Raw genomic sequence first — 14,414 nt, 5'->3', positions numbered from 1 at the left:
CTTTACGTTTTAATTTATCATCGTACTTTACGTTATATTCGAATATTATTTCATTTCACACGAACCTACCTTACGCCGTAATGCTTTTTTGGTTGCGGTTGGTCTACTCGGTACACTTTTTGTCTATTGTTCGGCAAAACGTTCCTCTCACCTGTTTCGTCTGGCAATGCAGAAGTCGGTGGCACATTTTGAATGGACAACGCACCACTCGGTGCTACGCCTGTTGCGACGGACGACGACGACGACGAAGATCCCGAAGGTAGTCCTGTGGCACTGGACGATGCACTTGCACTTCCTCCGCTAGACGTAGCAGTTTGAATTTGATTGTTTGATTGTTGATGATAATATGATTGTTGTTGTTGTTGTTGTTGCTGCTGCTGCTGCTGTTGTTGTTGTTGTTGTTGCTGTTGTTGTTGTTGTTGCCCTGTAATTTTTCTAGACGGTGAAGTTTTAGTAGAGACAGGCGGAGGCTGCTTAAGCGCACTAGTAGGAACCAATCCTTCTGGCGGAGGATCAACTTGTCCCGGGGCGACCAGTAAACGTACGTGGGTCCATTCGGATGTATTCACACCGCTAATGTTACTTCCATTTTCCAATACTTCGACTTGTTGACCCTTCGTTACTGTCAATTCCTTAGATCCAGGCGCCGCGGAGTGATCGGCTATAACCCAAGTCACTTCGGCAACACCAGTCTAAAAATTCAACGACAATAAAGTAAAATAATCTTTGACACTTTTCGTAAATCTACGCTATCTTATCTTATACTTGTCGTTTCATAATCCATAATTCGCGATCGAATCATACGGACTAATAACAAGATTATGTTTTCTTAAGATGGGACGATCGTTTTCAAACTCTCTTCAAACACATCCGACTGATTCGCGATAAAATGAAAAAGCATCTGGATGAAAACACGCAGAGTGTAAGGAAAGGAGATGGATGAAAAAGAGCAGATAGAGAAGAACAAAGAGGAGGGGGGTGCATAGATTAACACAGAACAGCGTGCACCGATCGTCTTTGACTTTGCGGTCCATTGGACCGTTTAATGGATTATTCTAGCTTCGGTGATTTCTATTTGATCGAAATAGCCTGTCTTTGATAAATACACACACACACACACACACACACACGCGCGCGCGCGCGCGCGCGCGTACACACTCGTACACACTCTATCCGCCGCGCCGTTTCTTTCGAAAATACAGCGACGCGACGATTAGACACATCAAAATACACGAGTTTAGACCATTTTTCCGTTTTTTACGTACATTACGTCCAATTATCTCACACGATATGAAATATGCTTTTACCTTTTGCATCATTTCGCGTACCGTATGATTCACTTGACAAACTTCCTCTTTCGATAACGTTTATTCGAGAAATAATCGTAAATTCATAAGAATTTCCTCAAGAACGAAAGATGGGAGAAAATAATGAGAGATAGAAAGAAAGAAAGAAAGAAAGAAAGAAAGAAAGAAAGAAAGAAAGAAAGAAAGAAAGAAAGAAAGAAAGAAAGAAAGAAAGAAAGAAAGAAAGAAAGAAANAGGAAGGAAGGAAGGAAGGAAGGAAGGAAGGAAGGAAGGAAGGAAGGAAGGAAGGAAGGAAGGAAGGAAGGAAGGAAGGAAGGAAGGAAGGAAGGAAGGAACTTGACTAAACTTAACGTGTAGATAGATAACTCTACGCATCGCGATGTTCGAACCGCTATTTTTGTCATTTCCTCGATGAAAAATAACTTTTCAACCAATTGCTTTGATCAATTGAATTCGAGAAGATAAATGAGAAATGCTGCAAGTTACGAGAGCATTACTATAAACCGGTGATGACGGTTCTAGTTATAAGGCCGAGAGTCAAAACAGTCGGAGAGGTCGACCGCTTTCGCGTTGCATTCCATCGACGAAAATAGACTTTTTCCACGTGCCAAATTTTGCCGATTCTCTTTGAATCCTCTCGATGCTCCCAACATGCCGAGAATCCACCTAACCACGAATGTTGATTAATCGTTATCACGATCGAATTGAACTGATTCCGCCAACACAGCCAGCTTACAGCCATAGCAAGATTTATCACGCGATTACTATTGCCCTTGTTTTCTGATTTTTTTAACTGATTCTCGTGAATCACTGTGTAATTACGTTAGATTACGTGGTACTTTTATTCGTTTTCCAAAGTAATATTGCCTTTTATCTGTATACGCGGCACACACGCGTTTACATCCCGAATCTAACTTTTATTCCAACGTAGCGAACAATCTCGGCAACAAGCCAATTTCAACTTGGCGTCGAATGGCGTGTAGTACGTCGATTTGCATCCGTAATGATTTCGAGGAAAACAGAGAGAAAATAAGAGACGAAAAAATATGAGAGCGAAAGAGAGAAAGAGAGAGAGGTTTTGCATCGATCATCTTTCCATGCACGGAAAATCCAAAAGAACAAGCAAACATCAATGATCCCAATTGATATATCCAATCAAATTTTCAAAACCAACAAGGTAATAAATAAAATTTAAAAATAAAGAGAAAAATTCAATAACGACAGAGAGAGAAAGAGAGAGAGGGGGGGGGGGGAGGGAGGGGGAGAATTTTTCCAACATAAAGATAGCCGAAAATAATATGAAATTTAATTGCATTTATGTTTATAACGCGAAACGACGTAACGCGTTTGATTCTCTTACATCGTGACAAATAAAAGTGAAAGGATGACAATGTCAACGACAAATCGTGTCAACAACGATTTAAACTGAAAAGTTCTCGGTTTTATGAATACAGAAATGACTGCGGATGTGGCTACGGATACGATTGCGGACATGGATGCGGATACGACCTGCGACCGCGTTTCCCCTATATATCGTGTATTTGCAAATGTAATCTATGGATAAATTTAAACGAACATTTTAAACACAGAAACGTTTGTTAAAGCCGAATCATGACAATTAATCAACGTTCGTATCGCAATTTTTCATTTGACATTTTCATCTTTCGAGTTTTCATCTTTCTCATTTACAAACGTGAAATGTACACCATCGTTCTTTCTCGTTATTACACTTTACGACAGTGACTGCGATATTCATTTTCGTTGATCGTTTCGATTCGACTATTCTGCGAGAAAAACCTCCATGATGTTTTCCATACTGGCGAAAAGTACGTTATTTTTCTCCTTGACTTTTGCCACGGTTCGTATTTTTATTTTCTCATATTTTCTCTCAACTCTGTTCAAAAATATGATAAATATAATTTTAAGGGTGAACGGTTAATTGTGGACGGATGGAAATATGAAACTAACTTACTAATCGGGGAAGAAAGACAATCGGCTAGATGAAAGACATACGGAAAAATGTAGTGTGTGTGTGTACGCGAATGCGCGTTTGTGGGTGAACGGGTACTTAAATACCTGGGAGAGGGAGGGTTGACGATGCAAGAGTCGAGCCTGGAACGAGCTCGGGGTATCGATGGTATGCTGCCTAGAGAGGGCTGCATGTGGCGGAGTTACAGAACTCTGACGAAACCAAGGCAACGAGATCTTCCTACGGGCTTTCTTCACGATTGTTGCAGGTTTTCCCGCTGGTGACGTCATGACAGTTCGTTTGCCTCGTGTTCAATTCACGTGCACGAACGCGATAATCGAGTATCGTATAAGAAACAGGAATAAACAAGTTACGAAACGCGCGAGCCACATGCTTGCTTCAACGGTCTTCTCTGTCTTTCGAAACGAATCAACAAACTTTCGTCGACGATTCTCCGTCAAATTCACCATCGAGTCATCGATCCATTCGACCCAAGTGTCGCGCCCGTACTGATCCCGTCGTCACCCGTTCGTATCGTTCCTCGTACCCTCGGCCCACCGCCGCTTTAACACCCTCTTCGCTTACCCTACCCTACTCTACTCTACCCTACCCTACCCTACCCTACCCTACCCTACCCTACCCTACCTTACCACCTATTTCTCGCTCTTCACTCCCCTCCCCCTTCCCCCCTCACCATCGCTTTTCTACCATCGTGCCCCCCTCGTGCACACGCTGCGACGCGCTTGCTCGCTTTTCGATTATTCTCCGACGAACCCCACCCAACGCCTCTTCTCTCGCCACTCGCGATGCTCGCTTCCATCGCTACCCCACTTATCGACAAATCGATCAACAACCAACGAATCACGAGAACAACTATTCGTCACTATACATATGATGTACATATCGCTCCTATTTCCCCTATTTGTCTCTACTTTCTCCCTTTTTCCTTTTGTCCTTTCGCTACTTTTAATCGCTCTAATCTTTCTGTACTTACTATACTTTTTATGTACCAATATATATATATATTACTTTGTTACACGTCACCAAAATTACCAAAAATCACCAAACTTATGCGTTTGTATTACTTTCGTACGCTCGTTTCAAACTTCGTGTCGAACGTTTTCTGAATCTTACAGATATCCTTTTTCTTTTTTTCTTTCTTTTTTTTAATATCGTGTATCGTCTTGACTGCATCGAACGACAACCACTTACATACATGTCATCATTTGCTCTAATTCTACTACATGCAGATCGAACCATCTGTCCAATTTTATATGCTAAAAATTGAAATTCTTCGCAAATACAAAATTGGATACGATCGACGAATATGATTCCAACGATCAACCTATATATTACCCGCACCGTCTTTTCTCTCAGAAAATCAAATCCAGATTGATTCCGAAACTAAATTGCCAATTAACTTAAACTCTATATGAAAAAAAAAAAAAAAAAAAAAAAAAGTAACACCGAAGAAGAAAACCTAGCAACAAAAAGATAAAAACCGTCGATTAAAAGACCCGACTTACCTTATCGGAATCCGTAGTGTTGGTGGAACCAAACGATGCCAAGGAATTTCTATCTAAATTTTCAACGCTGTCGTCCAAAGATGCACATTCTTCGAGATCTCTGCTAGAACGTTGACTCGAACTCTTTTTCGCAGGACTCTTGGGCATACTCAAACTGAAATACGTTTCCTGAATAACCTCGCGTAGTCTTTTCACCCACAACTGTTTGGCGTCCATAGAATTAGCTCGAAGAACGACACGTGTATCGCTAGTTGGTGCTCGACCTGTCCAAACGGCGAACTTGCATTCGTCACCTTCGATATGTTCGGTCACGCCCAGTTCGGAAGTCATCAAACGACTTTTGTAAATGTACTTCACCTACGAACAACAAACAAACAAAACGAAATCTCCTACCTCTACTTTCTATGGATTCACATTGCTGGAGCAATACCGCTCTTTCACATTCTGTATATTACTTTTCCATATATATATATATATGTTGCTTTTCTACCCACCTTTCCAGCTGAATCTTTCACCTCTTTGCTAAACAATAGGTACAACTCAAACAGAAATATGTGCCGGTCCCTGCCTTTTCTAATCAGTTGTTTAGGATCCCAAACTGTAAAAGAGTCTTGCAGCACTACATCGCCTAGTGTATCTATTCTTACATCACAACCTTCCAGCATGCTCAAATGTAAGGCATCGTTTGCTTTCTTAGGCACATTTAACATTACTTCTAACCCATCTTTTATCTCTCCTTGTCCTTCTTGACAACAAGCCTAAATCATTTGTAAAAGTGAATCAAATTATAGAAAAACAGTAGGCATAAAAGAAAAAAATACAAAATAGAGAGAGGGAGGGGGGAGGGGGGGAAGGAGGCAGAGGAAATATAGAAATGTAACAAAAGAAAAGGAAAAGAAACTTATGCTACGAAGCACTTGTAAACAAAAATATAAAATTTTACATCTATCAAATCCATCAATTGAATGAAAAATGTCTAAAGAACATTTTGTCTTCTCCTCGATCGGCATACCTGAAGATCTTTGAGCAACAATTGATATTTTGTTATTCGCTGCACGGGTTTAATTAGATATGCTGCAATCGGATGTTCAACTCGATGTTTTCTTTGCAATTCTTCAAACCATGTTCCACCATGAGTAACTAATAATTGATTACTTTCCGGTTTATTTTTGCAATATGTCACGTACATATCAAATTTAGGAGCCTGATCGATACAAAAAAAAAAAAAAAAAAAACAAATTAATCAATTAACAAATGATCGATCAATTCGAATAAAATTAAATAAAGAGACGGAAAAGATATAAAGTACATAGACATAGCTTACCCACGTGACGAAACAATGCCCAACATCTTCTGGCATAGTCTCGTACTTTTCCAGCTCACGAAGAAATATGTTACTATGAAATTGATGAATTTCTTCCATATTGCTAAAAATTATTGACTCTCGTCCTTGCAAACCAGATGGAACGTTTCCTTTACCGCATCGTGTCTCTTCCAAAAAACATCGAATACAAGTTTCCAAATCCTTTACGTAAGTTCGTTCTGTTTGCAGTAGTTCAGCCATTATAAATCTGCGAATACATTGTAGCAAATGATGAAAATTACACCTGGGAACAGCTATCACAGCCGCACATCACAATTATCATTTCATTAAAAAGAAACATACTCTTTTCTTCTTGCTGATCTTCTTTTCTCTTCGTTCAATTCCTTCAGATCTTTCCCTTTAATTTTTTCCTCGAGCAGAGGATCGGAATTGCGATCGATGGAAAGATCTTTTTGACCATCATCAGATTGAATTCCAAGATCTTCTTCGATTTGAGTTTTATAGCAATCCATGCGCGTACTAAAGTCTTTGTATCGTTGATCCACTTCGGCCACAGACTGTTTGATCGCGGCTGCATGAGCATGCCCTTTCTCGACTAAATTATCAGCAAGTTGAATCAACAGCTTCACCCTTTCTCGTGTTTCCTATCACACAGATACGAACGAAAAACATAAATAAAATAATTCCAGAGAAAGAGAGAGAGAGAGAGAGAGAGAGAGAGAGAGAGAGAGAGAGTGCGTATGTAACGATAAATAGAAATAACCGAGGGAAAAGAAAAAAATAATAAAAAAAAGACAGAGTTACTCCTTGTTTTAATCCAACTTACCTTCGCAGCTCCTTTGAATTCATTGTGCTCCCGCAACAACTGTTCATTTTCGATGCGATTTTTGCCTACATTAGTATGTGTGGCTAAATACAATTCACCCGTTTCTCTAATCCATTCTAGAGCTTGTTTAGCACTGCGCTCGAACAAAACATATTGATGACACTGGTCCAGTCGTTTCTTACGCTGTGTCCAATACTCGAGCACGCGATTTTCTTTACTAAGTAACTCTTCCAAAATATCTGAAACGTCACAAATGTTTTCAGAAAACATGCAAATGCATAAGCTTAAATGCATAGACAGATGTCATACAAATTAACGCGAAACTAACTTTTAACTTTATTCTCAGAACCGGCGCTGTTCGCTTGATAACTATAAAATTGAAGACTGCGATTTGTATATTTGAGAAATGTCTCTGCGGTTCGTCGTACCAACGTGCACGCTTTCAAAAATGCTTCCTTTTGTTCTTGATGTTTGCCGACAAGCGTCGGTACTTGTGTTGTCTTTTCGCCAGAAGCACACCAATCTTCGTCCCTTTTGTATTCACGTTCGAGGCTATCTAATACGGAACGAACTTGTTCCGCCGTTTTATAAAAATTAATGCTAGCAGTTACTAGCTTATGTCTTTCCTCTGCACACGTTACTAGTTGTTGCCATCTTTTAGTCACATCCTCCGCCACTTCTCTTATACTCTTTGGATCATAGTGATTCGCACTTACTAACGCATCTGCTCGGTGTTTCACCTACAACGATTGACACGTACCATTGATGTTCAGTTTACTAGACAAAGACGTTCATTCTCGCTATAATGTCATTGCGTTGTAGAAGAAAGATACAAGCACGTACCTGAACAGCCGAGGTATGTGTTTTTTCTATAGCAACTTGAAATTGTTCGTGTTCCAAACGAAGCTGTTCTGCATCTTGTAGGTTTTCCGGAACTCTCAAGGAAGCTAACAGCATAGCTTCTCCATTGCGAATCCAATTGGCTACATGTGTAGCGTCAGTTTGTAGTTGTACCAATTGAGAGGCTTGCTCCAAACGAACTCTTCTCATCTCTGCCAAATCTTCTGCGTCCATTTCCCTTTCGTTTAAGAATTCGAGAAGCACTTGTACTCTCGACGTAGCACTGTGTTGCCCGTCTGCCATTATGCAAACTCCTGCTTGTTCCAATACCTAAGTGTTAACATAATGTTAACACAGCGTTGAGATAAAGAGAGCAGCCCATAACACAATTTAAAATAATACGTTTCTTGGATTATGTTTATTATTGTGAATATTATTACGCCTCTGTTTATTAACCTTCTGTTATTGTACTGTTACTGTAGCGATTCGTTGGATAATTTTTGTATAGTTTGTATGTAATCTATATCAGAGACGGGTCATTCGAAACTTCTCGACATTCAACAAAGTTTTCAATTTCGTATTTTTTTCAGAGAACTCAATTTTCGTAACTTCTTAAAGTGATTTGATGAAACGTCGAAATTCAATTAAGATAAAAGTATAAAATTCGCATCATGAATAAAGGCTATTTGCAAAGGATTCACGTGTATTTTGAACGTTCGGTGATGCCGATGCACCGTGAACGCGGTATTTTGTTTAAACTACAAGTAAAAAGTGCAATTAATAATTTTGGAACGATAATGTAAACCGAATCCAAATTTAAAGAGATTATCAAAAGGAAGATATCTCGTTGAACCCTATCGATCAGATTTTGTTTGAAAAAGGAAAAAAAAGGAAAAGAAGCAGATTGGATCAAGAAAAAATTCGACTTACAATTAGTGTTAGTGTTTTTTAACAAGAATCTGGATGAAAACATTTTTGTTTATTGTGTTATGTTTTTGTTCGTGCTACTACGTACCAATAAATTTATGTAAAAGTGTCAACTTGAGTTAGGAAATTCACGTTTCAAAGTTTCGAGAGTTTCGAAATCTTGCAAAGTAAGAATTTTAGATTCGATTTCTGTTTAATTTAAAAATTGGTTTCGAAGCCATTCCGGTATAATCAATGTATCAATAACAACAATAACGATGACAATGATGATGACGATGACGATGACGACGACGACGAGGATGATGATGATGATGATAATAATAGTGATTAGAACGATAACATTTTGTTCGTTTTGATGCAATTTCAGAATACATACTTATATTTTAATCTTACCTGAGCGAGTTCTTGACCTTGTTGCAGAACCTGAAAAGCAGTATTTTGCATATGAGCAACACCATCGTTGTGTACACGCAACAGTTGCTCGGGGGAACCTTCTCGAGGTGGACCTTGTAATTCTTGTGCCCACATCTCCAACTGACCACTCGCTTCTAAAGCATCTCTTTCGAATACGCGTAATCGTAGACACAGTTCCAGTCTCAATTTTCTCGTAGCCCATAAATCTTCTAATTCTTGCCTCAAGCCTGCTAACCTATCTAGGGCAGCTTCTACCGCAGATATCTGAAAACAGTTTATAGTTTCAAACGTGTCTTTTGTCTCTTTTTTTTTTTTTTTTTGTTACATTCTATTCACGAATGACAAGAATTAACGGGTAAAGAAAAAAGGCGACGCAAACTAGAACACAAAACTTACAGAGCCCGTAGTATCAGGAGCATCGGTAGATTCTCGAAGTTCTCGAAGCAATGCTTCGCCCTGAACAATAGTCGATGCACAAGCCTCCATACAGGAGGCTCGATGTTGCGCACACTGTTCCAGCAGTCTTTCTGCCGTTTCCAGATTCTCCGCTACTTCGTCTTGTTGCAATTCTTGTCGCAATTCGTCAACCCAACCACTCAACTAAAATTCAAAATATAAATATTTTTGGAACTAATAACACATGTTATTTATTTTACCTCTTTTTCATGCGTATAAAACACAACCGCCAAATCCAATCTTCGGCGACGTTGTTCAACCCTTGCTGCAAAGCTACTAACGTGAGCTTCTAATTCTTGCGCTACAGCGTATATTTCATCGGCAGCACACTCACCAGTGTGTGCCAATTCTTGAGCAGCGGTAAGTAGTTTAGTAGCATTTGTATAGGTATTCTGAACAAATGAAAAATATTTGTATCCATACATCGCATAGTGAACAATATCGTCGAGTTATTACCTGAGCGACATTTTCAAAATGTTCGTGACTTTTCTGGTACACTCTTGCTTTTTGAAGATTTCGACCCACTCCTGTGTTCTTTCTGATGAAAACTTCGCCATGATTAGTTAACCAATCTAAAACTTGCTTCACATCTTCTTGAAATAATCTAAACAAAGAATTGATACGGGAGATTAACATAATAATACAACGACCCGAAAAAATCCGAAAAATGATGCACAAGGATTCCGCGTACCTTAACGCAAGTCGTTGATGCAGTTTGACTTTTCGAGCATGCCAACGAGCTTCCAACGCTCTGTGATGACCCAAGATCTGATGTATTACCGCCAATACGTGGGACGCACCTTCACTATAATCCGCAGCTGGATTTCCACTCATACCGGAATGTCCATCGATGCCGTGTCCATCTTGACTCTGAACAGATCAATCATCTTATCCATTCAATAATTGAAATTTTTTATATCAAAATGGTCTGACTATTTCGCATGCACTATGACAGCAATTATTTTAATTAACGCGTACTCGTTCGTTGCTACTCCCATGGATAGAACTTAAAAAAAACAACATCGGTTAATTCCAACGACGATTATTCCAAAAAAAAGACTTGTTCCTTTCATGAAAGCAAGAAGGGGAAAGGAAAGAAAGTTCGCGGGTTAAACGAGCTTAAGTGTTTATAGCTTGTAGCGTGGCGTTATCGATGACCCATGCACGTCCCATATATTTTCTCAATCCAAGTGATTTGCAAACAATTGATACGATTTACCGAGAGGTAAACTACAACGATACATAAAGCGAAATGAAAATTAGTTTGCAGGCATGTACGCATACATTCGTGCACACCAATAGACGTACATGTTTTCTGGCTGTATGGTCTATCCCTTGCGGCTGATTACAGACTTGCACGAGATGATCCAGTTGATAAAGAAGCTTCTTACTGGTACTATGCACCTAAACAACAGTAGGATTACCCAAAACCATATTTCATGTTGCGCCATTGAATACCATTAAACATTAAAACCATATTTTAGTTGCACAATTTATTAAAAAAAAAAAAAAAAGTTCACGAATCCACGCAACGAGAAAAGACAAATTTCATTTGTGTTCGAAATTATCGCATGATGCAACCCGTTCCCTTTATTCGCAGAGTTAACTCTCTCTCTCTCTCTTACCATCTAATCCCCTATTTTTTTTCTTTTTTTTTTTTTTATTTTAATATTTCTCTCATCTTTCTTTTTGTGAAACCCGTATACCAAGCAAACGATCACCGGTTAGAAGCTATTGAAAAAAAAAAAAAGACTAATCGTTTCATACATAATCGATGCAAAAACTCATATCCGAGCTCGAACCGTGCGTCGAACCGAAGCCGTGACAAACTTGCAGCATCGAGCCTAGTCCGCTCAAAAGTGCCTGATACGCGTCATATACCTGCCAAACATTATCGCCTTTTACTAAATATCACGTTATGAACAAAATCACGAGTTACAAGGCCAAACTACAATTAATCAAATGAAAAAAAATTGTGTTTTGTTTCTTTCGCAAAATTCCTTCACGTCGCAAAAGCGACGAAAGCCGAAATTATATGTGTCTCGCAACATATAGAAAGGATAAAATGAACATTATAAATTTGCATGAAACGACGACGACGACGACGACGACGACGACGACGACGACGACGATGACATTGTATCACAAAACGTACAAGAAAATATTACCTCTGTGTAAGCTTGACACATCGCTTCATAAAGAGTTTGGTGTTGTCGTATGTGAGATTCTAAGATTGGTATTTCATTAGGTAGATTTCCAGCATCGCAAGCTTGACTCCATCCTGCAACGCTGTCGACATACTGCTCCGCCTTATGATGAAATACAACGCTCAAACTCAAAACTGCAGTACGTTCATCAAGTCCTGCCGCAAATTCTTTCCAAGCTCGATCCAATCGGCCGGCTACTGCTCTAACGTGTCCAGCAGCATAATGTTGAGTTTCGAGCAAACGACTGGCCATGGTTAAAATCTTATTTATATTCACATAAACATTCATAGAACTCATAGTGAAATGTTTATGTTCTTCCTGCAAATTTTTTGCCAGTTGATAAGAACGTCCAATTTCGACGTAATTCGCCAAAAATCCTTCTCTGTTGTGACAGATCCAATCAAACATTTTCTCGCAATCTTGTTCGAAAAGTCTCAATTGAAAACACTGATCCAATTTCATCTTTTTAATATGCCACAACTGTAAAAGACGTTGTTGCGCGGCATGCACAGAATCTAAATGCTGAATTACTAGTGCTGCCAGAGCTCGTCCATCCGGATCCGCACCACCAGCTGCCCCGCTCTCTATACTACCACCTTCGCCACTGCTTGCCGCTATACCTGTTACGATATATCAACGATTCGTTATCGATTAATTTAGATTATCAATTATTGTACAGACACAAGAAAAGATCGACATTGATATACACAATGACAAATAACACATAGTTTCTTACTACTATCGAAACGTTGCAAGAGACGCTGACCAACAACTTCAATTTCTTCCACTGGAACCTTCATGATCTTTTTTTTCATTTCGTTATGCAAATCAATTCCGTGTTTCGCACCAGTCACGTCGTCCGCAAAATCATTTCGACTCAGATCTTCCTGTAGGTCGTCTAATCTATCGAGAAGGTCAGCTGCCTGCCACGTAAAGTCTTCTACAGCTAGTCTCGTGTCGATCCATTGTGCATGATCATATTGTAGCGATCCATCTAAATCCGCGGTCAACTGTGACGGATCGATCACCTTTGTCAATGCTTCTAAACTTATTGTATTTATCTGAAAGAGGAAAAGCACTTTCAATCATTTTGCCATTCAAACGCACGTCTCTTCTGTAACTTTTTCTCCGCTTACTTCGAAATTATATTTCTTTTGTTTAGCCAACGACGTTCGTTGTTTCTGCCAGAAATTTTCAGGTTTGATGATAAAAGCAACATGAACTGATCGATGAAAATGTTCGTGTAACACCTAAAATTTTTAAGTATCAACTTTTAATGATTGAAAGCTTATTTAAAACATTAATCGTCAGATATTTTCTCAATTTTCAGGTCATTTTATGAATCACTAAACGTGACTTTACAAAGCCATTTTACGAAATACCATTTCATTTTGTAACTTCAATGTGTCAGGGTGTTATCAAAGTTACTATTATTGGATCTAGAAACAAAAAAAGAGGAGTAAAATGCGTAGATATCAATTAGACCTTTAGAATTGGCTTGACAGAATCCCAAGTTGCACCACGCATATCCACAATGACAGTGAAGCGTAAACCTCTGGCTTCATCGCTCGGCACAGTCAATAGATATTGCAAAAGGCGTCTGTAATCTTCAGGTTTAGCTCTTTCGCGTCTCGGTGTAGTAGGAAATACAAGCACCGGTCCACCTCTACGATCCCGACCACCTGGCAGAATAGCCAGACGTTCTTGAAGCAAAGGTAGAACCTCAGCAGCTCTCGTTCCATCCATTTCTTTCACTTTTATTTGGTCAAGTTGCACCTACCAATATATATACTCGTTACATTAGTCTCTGACGACGTGCAAGTAATTTTTAAATTCAACAGTATTTTCTTTCCTCCGGTACAATATACAAAAAAGGAAAAAAAGAAAAAGAAAACGGGAGAAGACTCATTGCATAATTACTTTATTCAAACTTTTTTTCAAGATCGCTACATCGTAATATCACGCTAAACAGAGACAAAAGAAAGATCCAATATATATAAACGAAATCTGCCTTACTGCATTTAATTCATTCAGAGTGAAAAAAATATATTTGTGGAATATGCGCATAATGCGCGGTAGTTAGAAATAGCGTGGATAAAAGCATTGTTTTTGATAATCCTGTTATTACAAAACCGTCATTACGACTTGAATCGCTACTACCATCAGTGTCACGTCATTGACGTAAAAAATTACGTTCAATCGTCACTACTGTATTCGTCTAACAATGTACGCATAGAAAGAGAAGCATCTTAAACAAATACTTTGTTCGAACGTACTAGTACTCGGATCGAACTGTTCCTTTCGGTTTGATCCGTTTACGTAGTCTCATACCTTTAGGGAGATCACGAACCAAAAACCACGGCTGAATCAAAATGAACATTGTTTCGCTTACCCGTGTGAAAGATCAATTCGATGAAATTTCGCTCGTTTCAGCTTTCTTATTTCTACTATGCACATATCTTTTGAATAAAACGCGTTGCGATTCATATTGTTTATTCACCGGCATTAAAACTTGTACATTCACGATAAATCCTAAACTTCGAAACTACTACCTGCCAATGCCAGTCTGCCATATTCGAACTGGTATGAACGAGAAATTTTCAATGATCTCCTCGTTC

The 14,414-nt window shown here is 39.0% G+C and overlaps 1 protein-coding gene across 13 annotated transcripts in view; it reads right to left on the bottom strand.

Moving 5' to 3' along the window:
* The window catches only part of LOC122535367 (triple functional domain protein), a 25,239-nt gene extending 10,825 nt beyond the window's left edge, over positions 1 to 14,414 (bottom strand). For 6 of the 13 annotated variants that reach the window (XM_043666843.1, XM_043666845.1, XM_043666848.1 and 3 more), the window contains exons 1-21: positions 14,189 to 14,413; positions 13,282 to 13,572; positions 12,933 to 13,046; positions 12,533 to 12,857; positions 11,758 to 12,416; positions 11,357 to 11,470; positions 10,898 to 10,993; positions 10,281 to 10,459; positions 10,046 to 10,193; positions 9,790 to 9,981; positions 9,530 to 9,733; positions 9,113 to 9,397; positions 7,796 to 8,122; positions 7,281 to 7,692; positions 6,953 to 7,191; positions 6,469 to 6,770; positions 6,127 to 6,373; positions 5,815 to 6,006; positions 5,297 to 5,560; positions 4,803 to 5,159; positions 152 to 692 (exon numbers count right to left, since the gene is read on the bottom strand). In XM_043666843.1, coding sequence (XP_043522778.1) covers positions 152 to 692; positions 4,803 to 5,159; positions 5,297 to 5,560; positions 5,815 to 6,006; positions 6,127 to 6,373; positions 6,469 to 6,770; positions 6,953 to 7,191; positions 7,281 to 7,692; positions 7,796 to 8,122; positions 9,113 to 9,397; positions 9,530 to 9,733; positions 9,790 to 9,981; positions 10,046 to 10,193; positions 10,281 to 10,459; positions 10,898 to 10,993; positions 11,357 to 11,470; positions 11,758 to 12,416; positions 12,533 to 12,857; positions 12,933 to 13,046; positions 13,282 to 13,542 — 5,458 coding nt within the window. In that variant the 5' untranslated portion in view covers positions 13,543 to 13,572; positions 14,189 to 14,413. Of the gene's footprint in view, positions 1 to 151; positions 693 to 4,802; positions 5,160 to 5,296; positions 5,561 to 5,814; positions 6,007 to 6,126; positions 6,374 to 6,468; positions 6,771 to 6,952; positions 7,192 to 7,280; positions 7,693 to 7,795; positions 8,123 to 9,112; positions 9,398 to 9,529; positions 9,734 to 9,789; positions 9,982 to 10,045; positions 10,194 to 10,280; positions 10,460 to 10,897; positions 10,994 to 11,356; positions 11,471 to 11,757; positions 12,417 to 12,532; positions 12,858 to 12,932; positions 13,047 to 13,281; positions 13,573 to 14,188 lie in introns of all 13 variants that reach the window. The other 7 variants (XM_043666838.1, XM_043666839.1, XM_043666850.1 and 4 more) reach the window with 6 other exon arrangements.

This window comes from Frieseomelitta varia, unplaced genomic scaffold (genome assembly GCF_011392965.1).
Source record: "Frieseomelitta varia isolate USP_RPSP 00005682 unplaced genomic scaffold, Fvar_1.2 scaffold_708, whole genome shotgun sequence".
Classification (NCBI taxonomy): domain Eukaryota; kingdom Metazoa; phylum Arthropoda; class Insecta; order Hymenoptera; family Apidae; genus Frieseomelitta; species Frieseomelitta varia.
Note: the sequence above shows the minus strand (reverse complement) of the source record. Positions and strands in the feature narration are given on the sequence as shown.